The sequence below is a fragment of the Bufo bufo genome, chromosome 7 (assembly GCF_905171765.1).
Source record: "Bufo bufo chromosome 7, aBufBuf1.1, whole genome shotgun sequence".
Taxonomy (NCBI): Eukaryota; Metazoa; Chordata; class Amphibia; order Anura; family Bufonidae; genus Bufo; species Bufo bufo.
The window spans coordinates 40,257,357-40,282,952 of record NC_053395.1 but is presented as its reverse complement, the minus strand read 5'-3'; the positions used below and the strand labels follow the sequence as shown (position 1 = coordinate 40,282,952).

The window sequence follows — 25,596 nt, the reverse complement described above, 5'->3', positions numbered from 1 at the left end:
AATATTTGCCAATTTGTGCCAAATTTTGGTGCAATTTCCACCATAGTCTTCTAGGTGAACTTATATTAGTAAATGTGGGCCACTATCGATCATTTTGGCTTCTCCATGTATCTGTAGACCCACCAGACCTGTAAGAGACAACGATTGTTGGAACGATTCTTGTTTAAGGAACGTGTTCTGCATATGAAACCAGATAATTATGTTTTAAGCTACGCAATCATCTGTAATGATAGTTTTTGTGACAATAAACACCACTTTTCAAGAAAATCAGCTAGGGGTGTCAGCAGGTTAGACTTTAGTGGAAGACATGTTTTAGCTGGAAATCAAAGAGTGCTTTTCATGTGCAATGCGGCCTGCATAATTCAGCACGAGAAGTGTCTGGAAACATGACATTACAGAAGGCTTGTAATGAGCTGCTTAGCAAATGACTGAGACCTGATCCAATCCAGGATCTGTCACTGGTGCAGTTTATTGCCAGCTTGTGCTGGAAACAAGAACAGGAAAAATGGACAATGAGCTATCAAGTAGCTTGAACGGGATAGACATAGACAAGTAGAGGGGTCCCCTAAAAAAATTTAAATTTCTCATTTCATCACACCGCATCATCCTAGGTCAGGAGTTACCAGTTTGTGTTTGCCTCTTTTCCCATGAGCAGGGATGATCACAGGTTGAATCCTTACTTTGCAGACCCTTCTATTGAATCTACCCTCCATAGTGTAACATACAGGAAATAACAATGTCATACATGTACCATTTTAGAGTAGAATGGTATGTCTAACCTTTGGTCCTCAGCTTATCAAAATCAGAAGAACCCTCTTTCAATATCAACCAGTGATGTGCCACCTTCATACACACCTAAAGACAACCCTCAGTTGCTTGAAGGGCATCCTGTCCTTGTTCAAATTGCTAATGTAAAAGGCAATACAACCAGAAAGGTCTACTCTGCTCATGAGCTCCTTAACAGTTGCCTGACCAACACCTTGAATGAAGAAAGACAGTACTAATGATCTTCATTTTTGTCTTTATTAGCAATGAAATCTGGAGGTACCCAACTGAAGCTCATCCTGACCTTCCAAAATTATGGACAAGCACTTTTCAAACCTATGAAGTGAGTACAGAGAGATTTTTATTCTAGCATTTTACATCTGTAATGATGATCATTATGTCCAGTAATGGGACATAGCCTTCAACAAGTGGTCACATGACTGTACAAATACAATGCAATATATTTTTTCTACCATTCTTTACATAGTATCTACCACAGTAAGGGGGTTTTACATATTGACTGAGCCAGGCAATGCCATTCATAATTTTCTCCCTTTCATAAACCCGTCAAATGGTCTCAAATGATGTGTTAAATGCAGACTATTCAAATGAATGTCTAAGGTCGCTTTCACACAATCGATGTTTGGTCAGTGTTTGATCAGTGATTGTGAGCCAAAGCCAGGAGTGGTGCCTACACAAAGAGATAAAGAAGATGGTACCATGTTAAAGACCCTTACCCTCTATAAAGTCCAGATATCTTAGTAGGTTTCTTGATAAGATAGACCTTTAAAGAAAACTCTAAGTTGTAACTTGAAGCACCTGGGTAGACAAAATGGACAAGTATTCATATGTATTCACTATCTATCTATCGATCTATCTATCTATTTATCTATGTTATATTGGTGTCTTCTACTACCTTTCTATCTATCTACATTTTCTCTTGCTTATACATATGTGACTACCAGCTTTGAAAAAAAAAAAATGATTTTGTGATACTCTGTCAGGAGTTGTTTATACTATATGTGTCTATGTGGCCACCCAGTGGTTGTGATGTGGATTGCAGCCTGCCAAGAGATTTACTATCATATATATCACATATCATTAAGCGGCATCACCATCATTCCGTACTTTATAACTTTTATGCAACTAGGTACTGGAGAGTATGAGCTTATAGATATGTATCTACTGTAGCTTCTAAATTCATAGATTACTGGTTCACGGGAAGTTCAGGAAACATTTCTTAAGCTTTCTCATCCACAATCTAGCGCCTAGGGCTTTTCTTATATATATATCTTCAAGGTCCCTGGTATGGAAAGTGCTTATGAATGCAGCCCTTCAGCTGCAGGGTACAGCGTACTGTGTATCACCTGTTTCATACCATTGAAGGCCTGGTAATACTGATTTACTCCATTATTTCATAGTCATTATTAACTGTGCTTTCATTTAGAATTTAAAATAATCGTCGTTTATTGTAGTTATTTATGCATCCAGAAAAATCTGATTACTAGTGCAATCTAGGCGGAGGGGTGACACAGCTGGATTGCTCAAGGCTGTCAATGTGACATTACTTAAGTGTTGTTTGTATGGTGACACCTTACCCTCCTCCATTTATAATCAAGCAAAATCTGACTCAAATCATCCCTTAGAAAAGTTATAATTGAGTCCTATGACAGTTTACACAAGTATTCATAGTGAATTAAGGTTGTAGAATGCTCTGCCTTCAAGCCATGGTTTCTCCAGTGCTAGCTTTTGTGGTCCCCACAGGGACTAATTATTTTAATTCTGACTGTCAACCATGTAGGTATACCATCTAGTTAGTTCAGGTCTGGCAGAATGTACGTTAACTTTTTGTGTATGATTCCATAAATAGGATTATCATTAGGTACATGTGAATTGAATTAAAAAATTTTGGAATTCAACTCAAAAGTTTTCCAAAAACTTTGATTCCAACAAATGATCATTATAAGAAATTTGATATGGGAAAAAAAAAGACACAGAGAGAAAGATTTTTCCAGGCAATTAAAATACTTTCCATTCGGGTAGAATTGATTCGTAGCTGAATCGAATCTCAAGGGCCATATGAACCAATCAGACCCGAATCGAATTTAAAAAAATTGGCTCATCTCTAGTTATCATATATATGGGTTTCTATCGGCTGGGTTCTCTTATGGGGTCTGTGGAGGTAAAGTCTACCCATGCATGGGGGTGGACTTAGAACTTAAACTGGCCCTGGAAAAATACTAAAAGTGGCCCTGTTTTGTAGTCGGGTCCAAATAGATGGAAGGCAGGGCCAACAATATTATATTGTGGCACATTATACCACCCTAACAGAGCCAAGTACCACAGTCCATCACAAAATACTGCCACCAGCAGCACAAAATCCCCAAAAACTTCTACTGCCCAGCCGTGAGGCATTGTCCCACCAGGAAATTTTCTTGTAAGGTCTATGGCCAATTTGCCCCTGAACATGCACCTCCTTATGCCTAGATCTTCCCATAGACACTGCAAAAGAAGGCCAGTAAGGATCTGGACAGAACCATAACCTAAAACTCCTGGGCTCCAATGCACAATTGACAGTATAACAGTGCTCACCACTTACGGTGTCTCGTTATCTGGTGCTTCTTTCTTTTTGCACCTCTCTCTCTAGCTAGCCTCCCTGCCTGCATCGTTCTCTTCTCTTCTACAGCAAATGGTGGCCAACCGCTGGATCCTTCAGTGTAGAGTTACTATATCATAGTCCAGGAAGCCTGACCTAACATAGCTCCTCTGCGGTGTCCACTTATTGTGCTTCCATTTTCAAGGTTACAGATTGGCCTGCAGGTCACTCCAGGCGCTTGAGGCTTAGATACGACTGCAATCATTGAGTTACGAGCAAATTCTCTAACATTCTAGAAATATTATTTCTAATTATCTGAAAACTGGCCCTCCGTTTTAGACAAGATGATTGACTTTTGGAAAGCGGTTCATTCGCTTGTGGATGGTAGATAATTTGCAGGCGAATTTCCATTGTCAACCCAGGACTGAAGAGATAAGCTATTCTCACTGGGCCTTAGTCCAGATTTTTGTGATTTGTTGTGTTTTTTCCCCTTCTGTCTGAAAATCATATTCCATTATCTTTTTTTTTTTTTTTTTTTTTAGCTGCATTCTGCATTGCTGATTTTAATGACTTTCCTAGGCAGCTATCCACAATAGTCTCTATTAGTAGATACCACAGGCTTGCAAATGAATCTCAAATTAGAGTTTTATGAATAGCAAACCCATGAAGAACGCAATGAAATAGTTTACAAATATTAGTACCACAAGGACTGTGCCATAAGAGAAGACTGGTAAAGGACCTAGGTACATTTAAAGAGGTTTTTCAGGAGTAAAATGTTGATGATATTCTCAGAATATATGATCCCTATCTAATTGGTTGGGGTCCAACTCCTGGCGCCCTAGCTGATCCGCTGTATGAATAGGCCATGGTGTTCCAGTGAGTATGACACACCCCTCAGTCACATGGCCTAGGCGCTGCTCAGTCCTATTCAGGTGAATGTCCTTGGGCTGCAATACCAAGCACAGCCACCATATGTACAGTGCTGTGCTTGGTAAACTGGGAGGAGGCAGCCGCACTCCCTGGAGCACCACAGCCTCTTTAAACAGCTGATCAGCGGAGATGCCGGTTGTTGGACCTTCAATGCTCAGATATTGTTGACCTATCCTGAGGACAGGTCATAATATTATACTCACGGAAAACCCATTTAACCTTATAACCACGAACCTCATAACCTAAGAAAAAAGATTTGGATATTAATGGGGTTGTCCAGACCCAAAACTAATTTTAATAAAGGCCAGGAGGGTGTAAGAATGAAAGAAGAAAAGGCACTTATCGAACGCACACAGCGACGCTCCTGCCTTTGCTTCTCTTAGTCCTGTCCACGGTCAGGTGTACTGCTGCAGCCATTCACTTATTTAATCGATGGCATGTCCCTAGGCAGGGCATGACCACTGAGCGTCTGTGGTCAGATGCCACTTGGAAATACGTCACCGATGAGGCTAGTGACTAACCACAACAATGCACATGACCACCGATGGGACACCACAGTTTCAGACCATCAGAGACAGGTAGGAAAGAAGCCAAGAGCCCCTTTGCTTCTGGTGTGGGTGGGCTCTATACTCAGTATCCTTCCCCCTCTGGCAATTGATAATATAGTCCCTTCTTACTTCCCTTTTTTGAAGGACACTCCTAAGATATTCTGCCATGCTTCAGAAAGCTTTTTTTATTGTCTGCTCTATAGTGAACAGAGGATCACTCTGCAGAGCTTTGGCTTTGATGAGAATGACTGACCATGCACGTCCACCTTCACTTATTCGGTGGACATGTATCAAGTCTACAGTATCTAATTTGTTGTTAAAACCACAAAAATGTTGCTGTGCTGAAAATATCAAAATAGCGTGGGAAAGGATTACTAAACAGACCCTACAGTTTTGTATTTTTTTCTCGAGTAAGTTATTACTACTATTATACAGACGAGCCAATCCACTGCTATCAGCTCCTACCACAGAGATAAGCTGTTAATTGAAGACTCCCAATCTAAATAACTCTCCATACAAACAGATTGTTACCGCAGGGACTTTTCAGTATATTCAATATCACACCTTCCATTAATTCAGCAGGAAAGTCTAAGTAAGGGTGTAAAACATCACAGGAACTGTCAGAACTTTTTGAACCTAGAACTTAACCTAGGAAGTTTAAAAGTTAAATATCTTCCTAGTTTGCTGGTACTCTGCATGTCCATATATTTTAGGCCCAATGCTAATATACCTGGGGCCCTCCATCTTTTGCAAGCTACAACTTCTATCATACCCAGTCAGCTTGAGCTGTAGTATTCAACAGCTGGATAGCCACAGGTTGGAGGTCACTGGGGTAAAGAAACAATAGACTAACATTTCTGGTGGTCTTTGGATTGTTTATGGAGTGCAGGATACAGACAGTTATAAACAGCCTGTATTCTGTTGATAGGCTGCAGGGGAGACAGGGGATTTTGTCTTCCCTGCATTTGCCTGGTATTACAGCTCACTGTCATTCGCTTTCATCTGCCCAGAGCTATAAAACCAGTCATATCCACAAGTGTAGAGCTGTGACTGGTAAACAATGAAAGGAACACATGCTCACTGGAGTGTAGGCCATCAAATTTGCAATCACTTGGGTTTTGGGCCTCTCTCCTGGGCATCCGATCACTGGGTCAATTCACCTAGGTTCTGGACCCAACTTCACTCAATTGTATCCAAGTCTCCACGATGCAGAAACAATTGAGCAGCTGGCAGGGCTAGCTGTACAAGGGAACTGCATTTTTTTCTATGTAGGTGGACTTCATTGCACCACCTATGATGTTCCACAGGAACAGGTCTGGCCAGCATCGGTGGATAACATCGTGAGACCGGGGACAGGTGAGTATGTTTATATAGGGGAACAAAACAGGACAAGGAGCATGAGGCACTATGTAAAGGGGGCACAGAGCAAAAGACACTATATAAAAGGGGCACAGAACATGGCACTATCTACGGGGGCCACAGAACATATGGCCCAATATACAGGGGGCAAAATATATGGGAGTACAGACTGTGTAGCACTTTCAGTAGGCACATAGAGTGTATATGACACTATCTATAGGGGAAACCAAGCATGTGGCATTATATACAAGAGACACTGAGTGTGTGGCATTACCATTAGGGGAACTGTTTGTGTGTAGCAGTTTGTTTTTAGGGAGCACCATATGGGACATGACTGTATTCAGGGGCACCGTGTATGCTGCTATTATATCAGGGCACAGCATGTGGCACTAAGAAGAATTTGTGTTAGTATATAGGGTGCAAATGTGTTGGTAAAGAAAAAAAGCTGAAAACATCTTGGCAGCAAAATCAACTCTGCAGAGATGAGTCGTGGCTGGGAGAAGTCATCATGGTGGTCTGACCCGGATGGAAAGAAAAGAAAAGGGAATAATTACAGAGGAGATGACACCTGTAAGTCACCAAATATAAATGTTTATTCTGTAGCAGACGGTGTCTGATCAGTGCTGTAGTTACTTGTATGGTCTACAGCCTGATGATCAGGCCGTACTGGGAGCTATAGTTTCACATTGTACAGATGTATATGGCAAGGACTAAGCTGACTATGCAAATAGTATCTGTATTGAACTGGAAGAACTGGAAGTTTGGTACTTGTACTGGGTATACTGAGTATATTTATACTGTGCTTGAATATAGTGCTGTATTTATGTAATGAGCTAAGGCTACTTTTACACTTGCGGCAGTATGATCCGGCAGGCAGTTCCGTCGTCGGATCCGCCGATTTGGATGTGACTGAAAGCATTTGTGAGACGGATCCGGATGCGGATCCGTCTCACAAATGCATTGCAAGAACGGATCCGTCTCTCCGCTTGTCATGCGGACAGACGGATCCGTCTTGTATTTTTTTTTACATTTTTACTGGTCTGTGCATGCGCAGGGCAGAAGGACGGATCCGGAATTCAGTTTTTTCGCCGGAGATAAAACTGTAGCATGCTACGGTTTTATCTTTTGCCTGATCAGTCAAAACGACTGAAATGATCCTGATGCATCCTGAGCGGATTACTCTCTATTCAGAATGCATGGGGATATGCCTGATCAGTTGTTTTCCGGTATTGAGCCCCTAGGACGGAACTCTATGCTGGAAAAGAAAAACGCTAGTGTGAAAGTACCCTTATCTATCTATCTATCTATCTATCTATCTATCTATCTATCTATCTATCTATCTATCTATCTATCTATATATTTATCTATATTATCTATATTATCTATCTACAGGGCTGGTGCAAGGATTTTGGCACCCTAGGCAAAAGCTAATTTTGCCGTCCCCTGGACTCCGTCCATTGACCACGCCCTTTGACACGCCCCTTTTTGTCGGCCACCTATTTAATGATTGTTGCATGCAACATTTTACTTGACCAGCTAATTTTAGATATTCTACAGCAGTCCCGTTACAATCCCCCCTCCCCCCCCCCAATCAGCCTTTCGACCAAATAACAAAAATAGTAAAATAGAACATTTAATTAAAACATTTTAATTGTAAACATTTTCTCATATGCAAAACATAAAATAGCAGCATTGCACATATACAGCAGCACGTACCTCCAGGTGACGTCTCCTCTAATGTAGAACTTCTCTGTCATCATCTTCTCCATTCGGTCCGGACACTTCTCTCAGCCGTCTCGTCTCTGCAGAGTGTGACACACAGACATCTTAGTGTCCTCACTTTTCTATCATCATCCCCCAACCTGGAGTCCCCACACTGTTATCCTGCTGCTCGCTGTGCCTCGGCCCCAATACCACAAATACTATCCTGAAGAAATAATAGTGCCCCTATAGTAATAATGCTCCACATAGTCCCACTAATAGTTATTCCCTTCTAGAATGCCCTCATTAGTAATATTGCCCCCTACACTGCCCCACATTAAGTAATTAGCCCCCCACACTGTCCCACATTAAGTAATTTGCTCCCTACACTGCCTCACATTATCTAATTTGCCCCCACACGGCCTCACATTAATTTGATCCCCACACTGCCCAACATTATGTTGTTCGCCCCCCACACTGCCCTCCATTATGTAATTTGCCCCCACTAAGTAATTTGCCCCCATGCTAAATATATTTGCCCCCACACTGTCCTCCATTATGTAATTTTGCCCCCACACTAGTTAATTTTGCCCCCAGACTGCCCTCCATTATGTAGTTTGCCCATGCGTACTTGTGTCGCTGATCCTGTACAGTCTGTACTTTCCGGCTGCGCGAGCATGAGTTCAGTTAAGTTCAGTGTCTTCGGCATGCAATCCTGCCCTGCAGCGTGTGATCCCGCGAGACCCACCTTGGGAGGTCACGGGTCTCGCTGGATTGCGCGCCGAAGTGACTGAACTCATGCCCGCGCAGCCGGCAAGTACAGGATAACATCAGCGACACAAGTACAAGGGGGCGGGTGCTAGTGGTGTTGGGAACTTGGGTCCGGCGGGTGACACCCCATCAAACTGGTGTCACCCGGTGCGGCCCGCACCCGCCGCACCCACCTTGCAACTCCACTGGAGGCCGGACTCCAGAGCGCCGGCGCCCCCAGCAGGAGTGCAGCTCTATGCGGTGGCCTACTCTGCTTATGGGTGGCGCCGACCCTGTCTATCTATAATCTATCTATTATCTACCTAATTTATCTAAACCTTAATTTTTATGCCGACTCCTTTATGTATTATGTTGCTTTAAATACACACATTGTACAGTGTGCTGGAAATACATGCTATTTTACATGTTCAGCTACCTTTTCTGTTGTCAGTTCCCTTTGTTTAGTGCCATAGCAGACAGCCTGAGATACAGTAATTCATAGTGTCAGCATAGCCCTAGTACAAGGCCAGGCATCAGTTTCCACTGTTATAAATGGATGTGACGTGTAGAGCTCTCAATTTTACTTTGTCTCGTGTGGTTGGGATGAATACACAGTATGAGGCCAGTGACTGGTACATGTGACATCAGATGGGGGAGGCTCGGTTCAGGAAACTTCAACTCATCATTACACAGACTAGTGCCAGCAAAACCTCAAGCCAAACAGGAACCAAGCAATCCAAGAAGAGGCATCTAGCAATTTGATGAAAACGTGTATTGAAAGGCAATGTTATACAGTGCAAACCTTGACTTCAAGGCCGTGTACAGTGTTTTTTATTTTTTTTACTCGAATTACCTTTTATTTGATTGCTTTGCAGTGATTTTAATGGATGTTATGTTTTAAAAATACTTCTTAGATTTCTATTAAGAACATTCATCTAATGTTCTCTTAATTACTCGCGAGTGATGGTTAAATGAATGTAGACTCCATTAATTTTCGCAATTTCACAGTCTTGCTTATAAATCAGGTGAAGAACTGCATGGAGGCCTTAAAAAAAAGCATAATTGTAATCTAAAGGGAAACTGAAGCAGGACAAAATACTGGGCATACTTGCTAAATGTCGTGTATTGTGTCATATCATTGCCTTTGGGAAAGCTGATCTTAAAAGATTACAGAGATCAAGATATTTCCCATACTTAAGAGTCCACTTGTTTGGGACTTCTTGGTGCAGAACCTTTTTTGGTCTGAGGGCAACATATTATCCAGTAGTGATGAGAAGAAGCAGCTACTCCATCAAGTCTTAAAGCAGATATCATAATAAGATCCAGGTGGTGGGACTGAGCTACTGAGCATGTGTGAACACTAAAAGTGGATACATCATTAAGGGGACATTCTGGGAAGAAATCATAGGAACACCAGGAGGCACCATTACAAATATTTATCAGCAATACCTAGACACAGGAACATTTTTGTTAATGTATTCCAATTGAAAAAAAAAATATGTTTTATGTGATCTAACAGAGAAATTAAACTTTTTATAGTAGGAAATTGTAAGTGGGTTCATTATAACTTAAAGTGGTATTTTCATCTGAGACAATTGGTACATATTGCTAGGATATGCCCCCATTGTCTGATAGGTGTTAGTCAGTGGTGGCTGAAGGACTTCGGTCTGGCCACCATCAAGCCTTCTCCCCATAGAAGCGAATGGAAGCACACCGCGCATGACCGGCCACTGCTCCGATTCACTCCTACGGGCCTGACGGAGATAGCAGAGGAAGCACTCGGCTATTTTCGGCTGCCCCATAAAAATGAATGGAGGGTGGCTGTGCATGCGCAGTGCGCCCTCCACAACTTTTGGGGCTCCGTTTAGGAGATAGGTTTGGTTCACAGTGGTAGGACCCACAACTATTAGACAATGGGCTATATCCTTGCGATATGCCCCCATTGTCTCAAATAGGACAACCCCTTTAAGGATATAATGAGGGGGGAGAGGGTTCCAGTACCCAACTATTTTCCAGCGTGCATGCTGATGATAAGAACTACGGTCATTTTCTCCATTGCAAAACGCACATGTTGATTTCTATCTAGAGGAAGGAGATTTCTATCTAGAGGAAGGAAGATATCCTTTATCTACAACTGTACAGCAGACTTATGACTTGTGGAGCATTTGTGACACATCAGAAACCCACAAATAATCATTTTAATTTTAGATACATACAAAAGAAAAGAATCAAAAATTACTTTAAAAAACCAAAACGTCATCCAAATTATATTTTAAATATAGTCTCCGTTTTTCACTTCCTCTACTTTCATGTCAGTTTTGTATCCAACCCCCTTTGGATGACATTTGTGCTTATAGCTGTGTCTTACCCAGTGGGCTGTCAGTTCTCCGAGGATCATTCCGAGCTACTGTAAATTTGACAGCTTGATCGTGCCCTTCCCTCAAGCAGCGAGCTTGCCCTCTGTGACTAGGGCATGATCTTGCCTTAATGCTTGCTCCCGAGGAGAGCCCGTGGTGGTTAGCAGGCAGGCAGCAGTTTGGAGATAAACTCAAGTCCGAAAAATGTTGTAGACAGAAACAAATTGATCACTATACTTCAGTACAATGTCCAATGCAATGAGGGTATTGATAAATAATTATAATGTACAATATATGCAAATGAACTAATTAAGATAGTACACATTTACTATGATTAATAAGTGAGGTATTTATTTGTTTCAATTTCGTTAACCATTTGACCATGCACTTTAGGATTTTCAGTGGTTTTCTAGTGCAGCATGCCGACCTGCAGGGGAGAAGCGTGGGGATAAAGAGGAGGATAGGAGTGGTGGCAGTGGCAGTGAGGGTGCTCGTAGTCTTTATGTGGCTAATCCATGCTCCAGTGCTCTCCCAGGACACGCATGCAGTGACAGGAGGGGAACAACTCTTTTTCCCCTTGGACTTTGGGGTCTCCTGTATGATGATGGCTGGGGTGCCCTTGATGTTAGAGGTACAGGTAGCAGGCTGCAAGGCAGGAGAACAGAGTGCCAAGGGGTTGGGTTTAGAGACCAATGACCAGGCCGGCTTGACAATAGTAAAACAGAGTCTCCCTTTTACTGAATAGATGATGGGTGTCACAGTACAAAGACTAGGAGTAGGCACAGTTCTCTTATGTATTACAGATTAGGCTTTTCCTAAAGGCTAAGTATAGTTGTGGCTATTGTGGTGCATTCTTCCCAAAGCAACCAAAGGCATGCAATATCTATCAATATTTCTCTGCAATGCCCAACTGCAGGATGCAGTCCTAGTTTGGATGGGCAGTCTCTCTTGGTAGTGTGGTGGGCGCCAAAAGCAATATAACCCAAACCATAGGCAGTAAAGTCTAAAGCCTTATGCATGCATTGCCTTTACTGTCTTTGTCCAAGCATGGCCCTTATGGTCCTCAACCTTCTAAAGTGATCTGTTTTACTTTCCCCGGAGATTAATTGCTGGCAAAGTTGCTTTTCCCATCAGTTCTCACTAACAGGAATGGTGTTTTCCCGGAGAAGAATTCTGTCTTGGCCTACTTGGCAGCAGCTCACACAAAACAGGTGTTCTCTCTAGCTTGCTTACTCAAAGACTCCCCACTAGCCAGGGGAAAGCAGGATCAGCCCACTACCTAGCAATGGATACTAAGGACTGCCAGTTAACTATTTCTTACCCATACATAGCCTTTTGGGAATACACAGTGCATGTTAAAGTCACAGTAACTTGCATACATTAACCCATTTTAACAAATAATAATTTTGGAATTTAACATTAACTCTTTAGCAGTAAACCCAGCGGGTCACTGCACTAGCACTTGGATATTGATAGCCTGTGCTAAGGATAGGTCATCAATATTAGATCTGTGGGGATCTGATACCTGGCATCCCCAATGGCAAGCTGCTTCAATCAGCCTTCGGAAACTGTACAGTTGATGCAGTTGGAAATACAACGTTCTGTCCACTATGAAATAGTCGCGCCGGGGCACTGCAGATCAGCTACCATTCAAGTGAATGGGATCTGAGCTGCAGCACACTGATGGTGGACACTGCACAATGGATAGAGTCTTCCATCCACTATATAGTTTCAGCTTTCTGAAACAGCTGGTCGGTGGGAGTCGGATTCCCACCGATTACCTATCCTGATTATAGATTATCGAAATCTACTAATCTGTCATAATTTCAGTGTTGCCGTATAATTACTATTGCACTTGTCTTGAAGTTTTGAGCCTGAATAGATCCTTGTCTTCAGTAGACGTATCTGTAGAAAGTCTACCTTGTGAAACTTGTTTACAGGCCACGTGAATTTATCATTGCCAGTACAGGAACAACCTCATTTCTTAGAGTTTTTCTTTCTCTTTTGATACTTGATCATCCAGTTTTTCTTGCTTGAGAAATCTGATATGAAGACCAGTGTCAGCTCATAACCTTAAGTCCAGCTTTCACTTTGGTCAAGGTTCAGGGGCTGGAGTGCCCATCACTGTCTTAAAGAAACATGCTCCAACACCAGATTTCCTTTTCATTAGTATAATGGAAATATTTTTGAAGGCTTATTAATACTAAATACAGGAGTATGTGAAATAAAATGATACCGTAAGTCATAACCAGAACTACGCAAGTTGTAAAACAATTGTAAACTATTTTATAGGTCAGGGTAATCTATTTTAGAGGTTAGGTAGTATTTTTACACTTCCTAAGAGCATCTGACACAATCTCTCATATTCACCACTGGTTAGAGAGTATAATTTGCAATGGGAAGAAAACAATGGCATTTTACTGCTTCCCTCCTCTTATAGTAAAGACATTCTTGCAGCTTGAATGTGAACCTTCTTTATGTAGAGGGGGTCCCCTGAGATGCCCTAAAAGTGAAATCTGTATTTGTATAGATCATTTACAGTATATATTCGCACAAATTCATCATGTGCTCTAAATTTAACTCTTAATCTTCCCATGTTCAATTTTGCTGCCCTTTTTTTTATTCTTCTTCCAAATTCAGAGCACCCTTCTCCTCAACCTGCCTAGAACTCCAAATTCTAGAAGGGGCTGCACTAATATTTTGGAAAGCAGTAATATTATCTTCCCATCTTTCGAGTCCGTGCCTCTTTCAATAAACAAAATTATTCTGCACGCAGGCCTTTCAAACAGCAGATTTATATTTCATGCTGTTATCAAGGTGATGATGTACAAGCATGTTCAGATCCTTATCATAAAATAGATCTGGATGTAAAGGGTGGCACAACTAACCCAGAGGCAATGGTAGGGGCTCTGGTCGATATGACACCTCCAATCACGTAAAAAAATACAATGTAGAAAAATCAATCGGCACTCGATATCTGTTTCACGCTGAATGCATTTTGATAATCGTTCAAACAATGGTTTTTAATGATTATTCAAATGCATTCAGCGTGGAACAGATATCGAGTGCCGATCGATTTTTCTACAATGTTCAGATCCTTCCCTACAAGTGACTCGAGTAACCTTAGGGTATAGGGTGCATGCCAATTATTAGCACTCAGGTACATATTTGCTCATACTGAATCTCTAAATCAAGAGGATGCCCAAACAGGTGATAATCAAAAAATAATAGTATTACTTCCCACTTGGCACAAGAGGTCGCGATGATCTGCGGCCTGCATCGCAGACAGCACCATTATTTTTGTCACTACTGGGGGCATTATATGTACAAAGGGCACTACTGCGGACCATATATGTGCAGAGGATACTACAGGGGCATTACATGTACAGAGGGCACTACAGGGGGAGCATTATTTATATATATATATATATATATGACACAGTGAGGGGTTGTGTCTGGCAAGGCAGGTATTTTCCTCCCAGCATGTGCGGCTGGGCTGGTTTCCAGCCAGGTGAGGTCAAATACCTGACCACAGTTTAAGTGCCAGTCCGGGTTTTGGCAGCACCTGGCTGTCCTTAAATAGGCAGCTGGGCTCAGCAGAGATGTCTCTGTTTTTGGGATCTGAGGCTTTGTGCCGTGCTGGAGGGCTGAGAGCCGCATGCTGGGGAAACAGGCCCCCTAAAGCCTGCTGTGGACTACTGGAGGCAGAACTGCCAGCAAGGTGACTTGTGTTATATCAACTTTCCATTGTGTGTGAATTAACACAAAGACTGCAAAGTTCCGTGCTGTTTTGTGCAATTGCCTCAAGTGTGAATAAACACTGACGTTTTGAGTTAGGAACTTGTATTTTGCCTCTGTACTGCGCCCGCTTACCCTATCTACCAGAGAGAAACCCCACAATATATATATATATATATATATATATATATAAATATATATATATAAAAATATATATATATATAGCAAAAAAAGGCAGCACAAGACAACAAAATGTGAAGAGGTGCCCAAAGGGACAAGACAATCGCCCAGAAATACAAAAAATAGCAAAACAGGCAGCATTCTCAAAATAAATAAAAGATAAGTAAAGTTTATTCATCTATATATATATATATAGAGAGAGAGAGAGAGAGGACACTAGTGGGAATTATATGTACAGAGGGCACTACAGGGAGAGCATTTTTATATATATATATATATATATTTATATATATATATATATATATATATATATATATATACAGTATATAATACTAGGGGGTATTTTATGTACAGAGAACACTATGGCAGGGCATTTTATATATACTGAGGGCACTACAGGGGATATTATATATAATTCTCATTAGGGGGCATTATAACTAGTGGGACCTCGACAGGCGCCATTATAACTATGGGCACATTATAACTCTTGGGGAAATTACTACTGAGTGGGACTAGGGCCTAAATGGGGATGATTATTGCATTGGGGCATAAAAGGAGGTATCCAGTCAGAGAAGACATCATCTATAATACACTGAGTGGGGCCATAAACGGGATTATTAATGACTGAGACTTATAATTATATAGTTATGGTGGAGCTGCATTATTTGACCTTTATATAGTGTTATTCTTGGTAATGTGGGGCTCGATATACTGTGGGGCATGGTTCTATAAAAAGAGGCATATCCATAGTTTAGGAAATGCAATACTTGGCTGAAACCACACTACGCCATTGCCAGTTCCAAACCTTAGGACCATTTAGTGTATGAATGATTGACCACAACTCTCCGTAGTACCTTTGTAGATGTCCCTCATTGTGCTGTAATTCCAGTGGCCCATTTATTGCAGGCAGATACTTTCACAGTTACCTGCATGAAATAATATCCTGCCTTAATTTGCCTGGTTAATTCCTACTAACAATAAGCGATGCAGTCACTCGCCGCTCGTGTGAAACTTGATGCCTTTCTATGCAGCAAATGAATAAGATTAACATGATCTACACTTAATTCTGCAATCGTGTGAGAAGAGACGTAACGTATATAAATATCTTGTGTTATTTTAAGGTGCGAGCTATAGACTGTGGGTGTACAGTAATTGACGTCTGCTGATCTCCTGCCCTACAGCTATAGCCTCTTGTGTATATCAAGTGCTGACTACAGCTAACTTCTATAGGAACTGATAAGCGTCTTTGTTTGAACGCAGCGTACAGGACAATGGCCGATCTGATAAGGTAAGTATGGATAATGATATTACGGCTAGATGTTATCAATTTCACATACATAGCCAGCATGGCTTTGGGAGTTCCCAATATCCCTGGCAAAGAGGGTAGCTTAAAGGGGTTGTCTCATCATGGACACTAGGGGCATATCGCACCACTGGGACCTGCACCTATATCGAGAAGGGAGCCCCGCAAGTGAAGGATGGCGCACTGTGCATACGCAGCCGCCCTCCATTCATTTTCTATGGGGCCGGCGAAAATAGCAGAGCGCTGGCTCGGCTATTTCCGTCGGCCCCATAGAAATGAATGGGAGCAGGGGGCCGCGCATGCATTGTACGCTCCCATTCACTTCTATGGCGAGTCGGCTTGATGGTCGCCGGACCGGAGTCCGTTCTCTATATAGGTACGGGTCCCAGCGGTGGGGCCCGCACCTAGAAGACAATGGGGGCATATCCTAGCGATATGCCCCCATTTGTCCAAGATGAGACAACCCCTTTAAGTCTGCCAGAGTGGGACACGCTCAGTAGCTATGCTAAATATTTTATTATATGCAATAACAAAAGTATTCAGATCCTGGGGCGTTTTGCAATATGTAGAATATCATTTTGGGAAAACCTCTTTAAGGGGCGTGGCTACAGTGATTGCGGAGGTTGCACTTGCACCCACCCCTTATATGCCATAAAATAAATTTTGCTTAATCATATGAAGCTTTATACAGAGAAAAACTAACTGATACCTTTACTTTAGAGAGGGGCTCATGGAGAGACGACCCAAAATAAATTCTTTTGAATAAGTTGATGCTGAGGTCACCTCTGTATCTCTCTGTATTTGCAGGACACTGCCCTGAAACACCCATTGACAAGCCCATTTCTATAAGCCCCTCGCCCTTTCAAGGCCATTTTGCTTTCTCTGCAATAATGTATGATTTAATTAAACAAAATGTTACTAGTTGAATAGAGTAACATTTTCTTCTGCTGCTCTTCAGGGCGATCATGCAAAGTATATGCATGAAATGTACTGACTCTGTCCAGCCCAACCTGACCTTTGTCCTGATTATCGGATTGAATGTACTCTGCCTGCCCTGATCTTGGCTTGCTCCTTGAGTACAGCTTTGCCTGATCCATTGATGTTCAGCACCAGTGTCTCTTGCCCCTTGTGAGTTAGCAGTCACTGAACAGAGGGATCAGCCTAGTAGTTCCCCTGCACAGGAGTTAAAAGAATATTCCCATCTAAGACAAATATCACTAGGATATGCCCCCATTTTCTGATAGGTGCGGGTCCCACCTATCTCATAAACGCAGCTGGCAAAGTCCCGGAGGGCGTACCACGCATGCACGGCTGCCCTCCATTCATTTCTATGGGGCCGCCAAAAATAGCTGAGCTTGGCAATTTCCATCGGCCCCATAGAAATGAGTGGGAGCGGTGACCGCGCAAGCATGGTGCGCTCCCTTTCACTTCTATGGGGAGAGCACCAGGTAGTGTCCAGTCCTGAGGTAACCCAGGGTCCTTCAGCCACCACTTTCCCCACTCCGTTCTCAATCTAGGTGCGGGTCCCAGCAACTATCAGACAGTGGGGACATATCCTAGTGATATGCCCCCATTGTCTCAGATGGGAATACCCCTTTAAAGGGTGAAGACCAGGGTCTACTTAAATAACACCCTGCAGACCGCAATACACGAGCACTGTTCTATGGCCATTCCGCATCACAGATGCGGACCCATTCATTTCAATGGGTCCGCAAATCCGGAGATGCGGAACGGAAGAATGGAACGGAACACTACGGAAGCACTACGGAGTGCTTTCTGAGGTTCCATTCCGTGCTTTCGCACCGTAAAAAGATGGAACTTGCTCTATCTTTTTGTGGAACGGAAGGATCGCGGACCCATTCAAGTAAATGGGTCTGCGATCCCCATGCGGCTCCCCCGCAGACGGTGCCCGTGCATTGCGGACCGCAATTTGCGGTCCACAGCACGGGCACGGGCTTCACACATTCGTGTGAACGAGCCCTTAGGCGTATTCCCAGGTCAAATCTGTTCAAGTGACTTCACGTCCAATGAACAGTTGAATAGAATACAGAATACATGATAGATATCTCCCAACCTTCTTCTCTGACTTCTCTGCTTTGTGTATTTCATTAGAAGACTTGTTGCATCTCGTAATAAGTCGGCCCCTTACCGGAGTGATGAGCGCTAAATCTCTATATGTAAATTAGCAATCTGTTAACCCAAGCTGGTGCATTATTTATAAATCTGGTATTTTTCTCCACAAATCAGTCTGTTCTAAGGTTTTCAGTTACTAATCCAACATCTGTACTCACCAAGGGAGTACAATCACATTTCCAACATTTGGTGGAAAAAATGTCAGCAGGCTGAAACTAATTAATCTTGTCCCTCAATGGTGAATCTTAGAAAGTATACTCATAAATAAAGACATCTTATCTTATTAATTGTGCATATTTACACATTGAGTAATTAAGAAGGAAATAGCAAGCAACAGCAACATAATAGGCATTACACTATATAAAATCTTCTGTGAATAACTTTTTATCTCGAAAATCCTGTGGGTTTGCTAAGTTGGATCTGAATCATAAGTTGCTTACCTGCTTTATTGACATGATATGCGCGTGGCCTCCAAGTGTTTATTGAAGTAAATATTATTCTACAGAGTTAGTTTAAAAAGAGAAATTCCAGGAAAACTTAGAATTCAGATTTGCCTGAATTAGGGTCAATCTACCACTTTCCCCAAAACTTACCAAATTGGGGTCTTAATATGTGGAGATCTAGAGGAGCTCTTTCTATCTAATTCCTCAGGATCACGACACCCGCAGATTTGGCAGGTAATGTCAATTTCAGCAGCCTCATGCCCCCTTCCTGCACTCCTGGGTTATCTAATAGTTCTCTCGCTCGGCAGTGGAGGAACCGTTCGTTCCTTGTGGTAGCCTCAACCTTTCTAAAGCATTCAAGGCTATAACAGACATAGTTCCTATGGAACCCTGCCTCAGTATGTGAGCGTGCTGGGTGTCCCACAGGCTGCAATGGTAAATCAATCTGCAATTTGGCAATGGCATTGTTTATGTCCCCTAGGGGGACTTAATATAAGAGCAAAGAAAAAGTCAACATTTTTTTTTAAAGTTATAAAAGTTCAAATCACTACCCTTTTCCCGTAAATACAATAAACAATAAAATAAATTATCAGATATGTAAGATCATTAGTACCACCACATCCCAAAATCCCTGAACTATTAAACTATACATTTATTTATTTCATACAATCAAAGCAGTATTGGGGGAAAAAAATCTAAATCCGCCGTTTTTTCGTCGTTTCATCTCCCCTCTAAAAATAGAATAAAAAGTGATTAAAAAGACATATATATCAGTAAACATATATATCAGTAAACCCTACAGATTGTGTCAAAAAATGTAACGCTCGCTCAGCCCTGTAGATGTAAATATAAGTATTAAAACACGGGAAAAACTAAACAAATGTAATATTGTTGCATTATACTGACCCAGAGAATGAAGGTAATAGGTCAGTTTTCCTACACAGGGAACACAGTAAAAAACGAATTCCATAAATCTATGTGCTTTTTTTTTTCAATTCCACCCCATTTGGAATTTTTGTCCAGTTTCCCACTACATCGTATGCATGTCATAGTTTTATTCCAGCCGCCTCTCGGCATGTTTGCCGTGCTGCCGCTGGAACTCCGGCCCGCCCCCATTAAAGTCAATGGGGCCGGTGCGGAACAGCCTGCCGGAGAAGGCTGCTACTAGTTGGAAAGCAGCCTTAGAAATTAAGTGGAGTACCACTTTCAGGACCCTCCCGAAATAGAGTGTGGGCACAAAGAGTGTCCCTTTCTCTGGAGGACCTATCCTTTGGGGGGAGAAGATCAACCCTAATCCAAGTCAAAATGATATTTATTGTCAAAAGTCGATGAACTGTAATTTCTAGCATTGTATATTTTAATTCTAAAATGTCACCATATGGCAAAATATTTCAAATACAAGTTTCGACATTGAGCAGAATGTGCCGGCTGTAACACAGAAAAATAATGAATGCGCCATTTGGCTGGGGAATCTCTAAGCAAACCTGTATTTCAGTGCTATTCTGTATTTGTGGCTCTGGAATTAGAGAAATCTGACGTTTTTTCATCAGTGTGCATTAAATTGAACCAAATGACTGAAAATTACCAGAGGTTTTTTTCATTTTTTCCATTATTATCTCCCAGCATTTCCTTTGCCACGAAAAGGACAATAAAACCTCATATGATGTGAGGCTTTTAGATATGCAGATAATAGAGGAGCGGAGATACTGTCACCAGGGGAAATGTGATAATGTTATTCTATAATTCAATGGAAGCGCGATCTAGCAAAAGCCTAGGGCCCTCTTACATGGGCCAATGCTGAAAAGTAAAAAAGCGCCTATCGATGATATACAAGCCGATCAGCACCTGAGCAGATGCCAAAAGAGGGTAAATAATCGTAATTAGGATTGTTCATCCACCACTTACTTTGCATATTGTTGGGACAAAAGGATTTTTTGGTGTCACTTTAAAGATGCAATTACTTGACAAACTAGCATTTTGCTCATTACCGACACCTTATCAGGAACAAGAGTTTGTAGAAACATTCATTCCCGATATATGTGGCCTAATCCTCAGCTGGTGTAAAAGGGGCCTTAATTATTTCCAATCTTCTCCATCAGAAGACATTTAGGACTGAGTATCAAAACCGTTCTTGGGTGGGGTCATCACTAAAACTGGCCAAACCCAAGAGACGGTTGAGTCCGATGGTCTTAGATGTATGGTGGCCTCCCAACTTTCCTCCGATAGCAGATTTCACGAGCAAGAAGGAGATGACATGTTGGATTTCAATATACCCAATATGTTCTTTAGGTGGGTGATGATAAGCTACTCCTCAAGTTCTGATGCCTAGAAGCATGGCTGCTCCTGCAGTTCTAAGGGTGGACAAGGTGGAGGTAACCAAGAATTAGAGCTAATGGCAGAAGGATTATATAAATTCAATATTATTCTCCTTACATCATATTTCAATGAAGTACATGTAGGTGAGTGGTGTAGTAGTCTATGTTGCTGGATGTAGTTAAGAAAATAGTACTGTAGGGTAGGGTCAGAAAGTGAAGAAATTCTCAATACCATGGATATTTTTGAGGTTCCTATACGCCCCTATAGCTGTTGGATGAACTCTGCTTCCGTTAACAGCTGTTCCTCCCAGCCCCTTGGCAAATCATAAATGTGTTTGCCTCTGGCGGTGGCTTATCTCTTGCCAGAACAAAAAGATCAATCCTAATCTCCCCCATCCCCCCATATCATCTATGATACTCATGGGGGCCCATATACATTAGATAGTGTCCCGACCCTGCCGAAATCAATGGGCTCAGCTGTCAATAATCCCTGTCAAGTATGAAGGCCTTAAAGGGGCTGTGAAAGAATGGGGGGGGGGGGGGTTGACAAACCTGAGCCCCACTTGGCCGGACCTGTAAAGGAAAGATGACTTACCTGCTTCTCGGCGCTGGTTCTTCCCTCTTTCTCCTCCTGGCCTGCAATGCTTCTGTGGGCTCCTTCAATGTCAACATCTGGTTTGACATCGCTGCAGTCAATCACTGGCTGTGGCGGTGACCAGATCCCCTTACACAATCACAAATTGTCACATGACGGAAGGGGATCCGGTTTCCACCATGGCCAGTGATTAGCTGCGGCAATGTGAAACCAGATGTTGACATTGAGTGAGGCCAGCAGACCATCGCAGGCCTGGAGGAGAAGGAGCGGGTAGCAGGAGCCGGGAAGTAGGTAAACTCATCTTTCCTTTACAAGTCCGGTAAAGTGTGTGTGTGTGGGGGGGGGGGGTTGCCAAACACCCCCATTCTTGCACAACCCTTTTAAATCTGCCTCTGACAAAGTACATAGATTTGGACTTAAAATGCCATGATACTTATGGTCAGCTTTAGTCAGAGGGAGTTAAATTTGTCTTTGAACAGGCCCACCATCCACACCAGGTTTGGCCTTATGTTGGATGGTGACCTGTGAGGTGTCTTCTGTGGGTACCATCTGACTATAGTGTACAGTACATATGTGTATATGGTGCCAATAGTGCTATACCTCCATCCAGTTACCTAAATAACAGTTGTATACAGTGTTGCCACCAAAATATACAAACATGTAAAAATGCTACAGTATATAATGGCTAAGTAGCACTGCCATAAAATCCCCAAGTAAATACTTCCATACAGTGCTCAGATATTACCAACATATGGCGACCAATGGCCAGGCTTGATTATACTGGGTATATATAGATAGTAAATACGGTACTCAGCTAAAAATATACAGTAGTAATAATTACTAATATTAGTAATGTCTGTCGGACTCTGTCTTCCACAAGAAAGTGGCATAGCCGGAATGTTCCGTCTACCATGGTGGAAATATGTAAGGAATCCAGGAGAATATGACTCAAGGCTTCTCAGGAACAGAGCAGAATGTTAACTAAGGAATCACATCAAAGAGCCTTTGAGGCTTTAAATAAAGCAAAGAAGCTAAATTTCAAAGTATGGAAGCCAAAAGGCCTGAGCAGCATCCATGACTTAAAAAAATGCTCCCTACATTTCTAAGTGTGAGAGATAGTGGAGGGTGAAGGGGTTGTCCGAACCCCAGCCTAAAATTAATTACCGATGGAAATGTGTGCACAATAAAAAAAAAAAAGCCACTCCCTTTTGACAGCAGCTCCAAGGGCCCTGCTGCTTCAGGTCCCCTATGGACCAGGGGTGTGACGTTCCACCCATGGTCAGGTGCACCGCTGAAGCTAGTCATTGGACTCAGTGGTGATGTTTCTCTGAGTAGGATGTGACCACAGAGGCTCAGTGGCCATGTGCTTCTCAGAAGAAATCACTGGTAAGGCCAATCAATGGCTGCAGCAGTGCACATGACCATGGATGGAAGCAGCAAGGATGGCACTGGAAAAAAGATGAGTGGCTTTTTTTGTTGTTGTGTACACATTCCCATTGGTTATTAATTTTGGGTTGGAGGTTATAAAACCTGTTTAATTCAAAAATGAGCATGGACCTTTATGTGCCCAGGGTGCCCCAAACGCTGCATATTTTTGCCCCATATATCTGTTTTTCATGTAAGCACTTTCCTTCCCCTGTTCTTGGCATCACTGCCTCCTGGCAGGATGTTTACATACAGAACTTCCTGTTTTCATCAGCTTCCTGCTGGCTTTTCTAACCAAACCCAGCATGTTTTGCTCTGTAATGTTTCACAGGCTTGCTCAGACATTGATGTCGCTAGGATATGCCATCAATGTGAGATAGGTGTGTATCCTACCTCTGGGACCCGCTCCTATCTCCGGAACGGGGCCCCTGAAGTGAAGGAGAGTACACCATGCATGTGTGGCATGCTCTCCATTTATCGCTACAGGAATTCCAAAAGTGGTCGAGCGAGCATGCTAGGCTATTTTCGGAAGTCTCATAGTGGCGAATGGAGAACGCACTGCGCATGCATGGCCCCCTCAATTCACCTCTGTGGGACTGCCAGAAATAGCTGATCATGCGCTCGGCTATTGTTGAAACTCCCATACTAGTGAATGGGGGAGGCCCCGCATGCTCGGCTGCTCTCTTTTCACTTTGGGGGTCCCTTTGAGGAGATAAAAGCAGGTCCTAGAAATGGGACCTGCACCTATCTGACATTGATGTCTGAGATGGGCCAACCTCTTTAAGGAGTTATTCAGAGAAACACATTTAGGGATTGTACACCCTGTAATCTTGAAGGGTCTGTGTGTGGTTTGTAGCTCAGCACTATTGCAGTGAATGGGATTCAGCTGCAATACCCTATGCAACCTGTGGACAAGGGTGGCGCTGTTTTTAGAAGAAAGCAGCCACGTTTTTTTTTAGTTTTTTTTATACTGTGCAACTCCTTGAAGAGGAAACAAACAGGGCGGCTTCAGTTACAGCTTTTCCAGTTTTTTCAGTATTTTGGCAGTGGGATGAACTCCCTTTCTCCCTGGTTTCTGGCATCGGCCCGCTGTAGCCTGGGATGTTATTGGCTGCCGCTGTGAATACTTTTACCAGATTTTGCAAGGACAGCATTCTGGGAGAGCAGGCCTCTTTGAATGCTGCACAAACAGACTCTGTGATAACAAGATCAGGCGGCAGGCAAACAAGTGATTAACAATGCCGCCTGTTGCATCCATTGTTTAATAACACTCGCTCCCTACGACTCCACATATCAATCACAGCCCCCGACTTGTGAATATTGCTGCAAAACAAAGTCACAAACAACTAGCAACTGAAGTAAATCTGTGGACGTGAGAGGAGACGCTGCAGAACATGCATATGCACATTAATATGACCGTGGACATGGAGGGGGAGCTACAGTCATGTGAAAAAATTAGGACACCCTTTGAAAGCATGTGGTTTTTTTTGTAACATTTTTAATAAATGGTTATTTCATCTCCGTTTCAACAATACAGAGAGATTAAAGTAATCCAACTAAACAAAGAAAACTGAAGAAAAGTCTTTTCAAGATCTTCTGTAAATGTCATTCTACAAAAATGCCTATTCTAACTGAGGAAAAAGATAGGACACCCTCACATGTATTCCCTCTTAAATTGGCTCAGATCTCACACAGGTATATCACACCAGGTGCACATAATTAGTAGATCGTTACTCTGCATGTTGAATGAGGCTTGCCCCATTTAAACCTCAGACATTTAGTTTGGTGTGCTCCTGACTGTTGAAGTGAGAGTGAGCACCATGGTGAGAGCAAAAGAGCTGTCAGAGGACTTCAGAAAAAAGATTGTAGCAGCCTATGAGTCTGGGAAGGGATTTAAAAAGATCTCAAAAGATTTTGAAATCAGCCATTCCACTGTCCGGAAGATAGTCTACAAGTGGAGGGCTTTCAAAACAACTGCCAACATGCCCAGGACTGGTCGCCCCAGCAAGTTCACCCCAAGAGCAGACCGCAAGATGCTAAAAGAGGTATCCAAAAACCCTAAAGTGTCATCTCGAGAACTACAGCAGGCTCTGGCTACTGTTGATGTAGAAGTACATGCCTCTACAATCAGAAAGAGACTGTACAAGTTTAACTTGCATGGGAGGTGTGCAAGGAGGAAACCTTTGCTTTCCAAGAGAAACATCGAGGCCAGACTGACATTTGCCAGCGATAAAGTTGACAAAGACCAGGACTTCTGGAATAATGTTCTTTGGACAGATGAGTCCAAAATTGAATTATTTGGACACAACAGCAGAGGACATGTTTGGCGTAAACCAAACACAGCATTCCAAGAAAAGAACCTCATACCAACTGTGAAGCATGGAGGTGGAAGTGTCATGGTTTGGGGCTGCTTTGCTGCAGCAGGACCTGGTCAGCTCACCATCATAGAATCCACGAT

The 25,596-nt window shown here is 42.5% G+C and overlaps 1 protein-coding gene across 1 annotated transcript in view; it reads left to right on the top strand.

Annotated features, from left to right (window-relative positions):
- Positions 1-25,596, top strand: part of FAM20C (FAM20C golgi associated secretory pathway kinase) — a 148,290-nt gene that overhangs the window by 29,142 nt on the left and 93,552 nt on the right. The window contains exon 3 of the mRNA XM_040439867.1: positions 1,030-1,108. Coding sequence (XP_040295801.1) covers positions 1,030-1,108 — 79 coding nt within the window. The remainder of the gene's footprint in view (positions 1-1,029; positions 1,109-25,596) is intronic.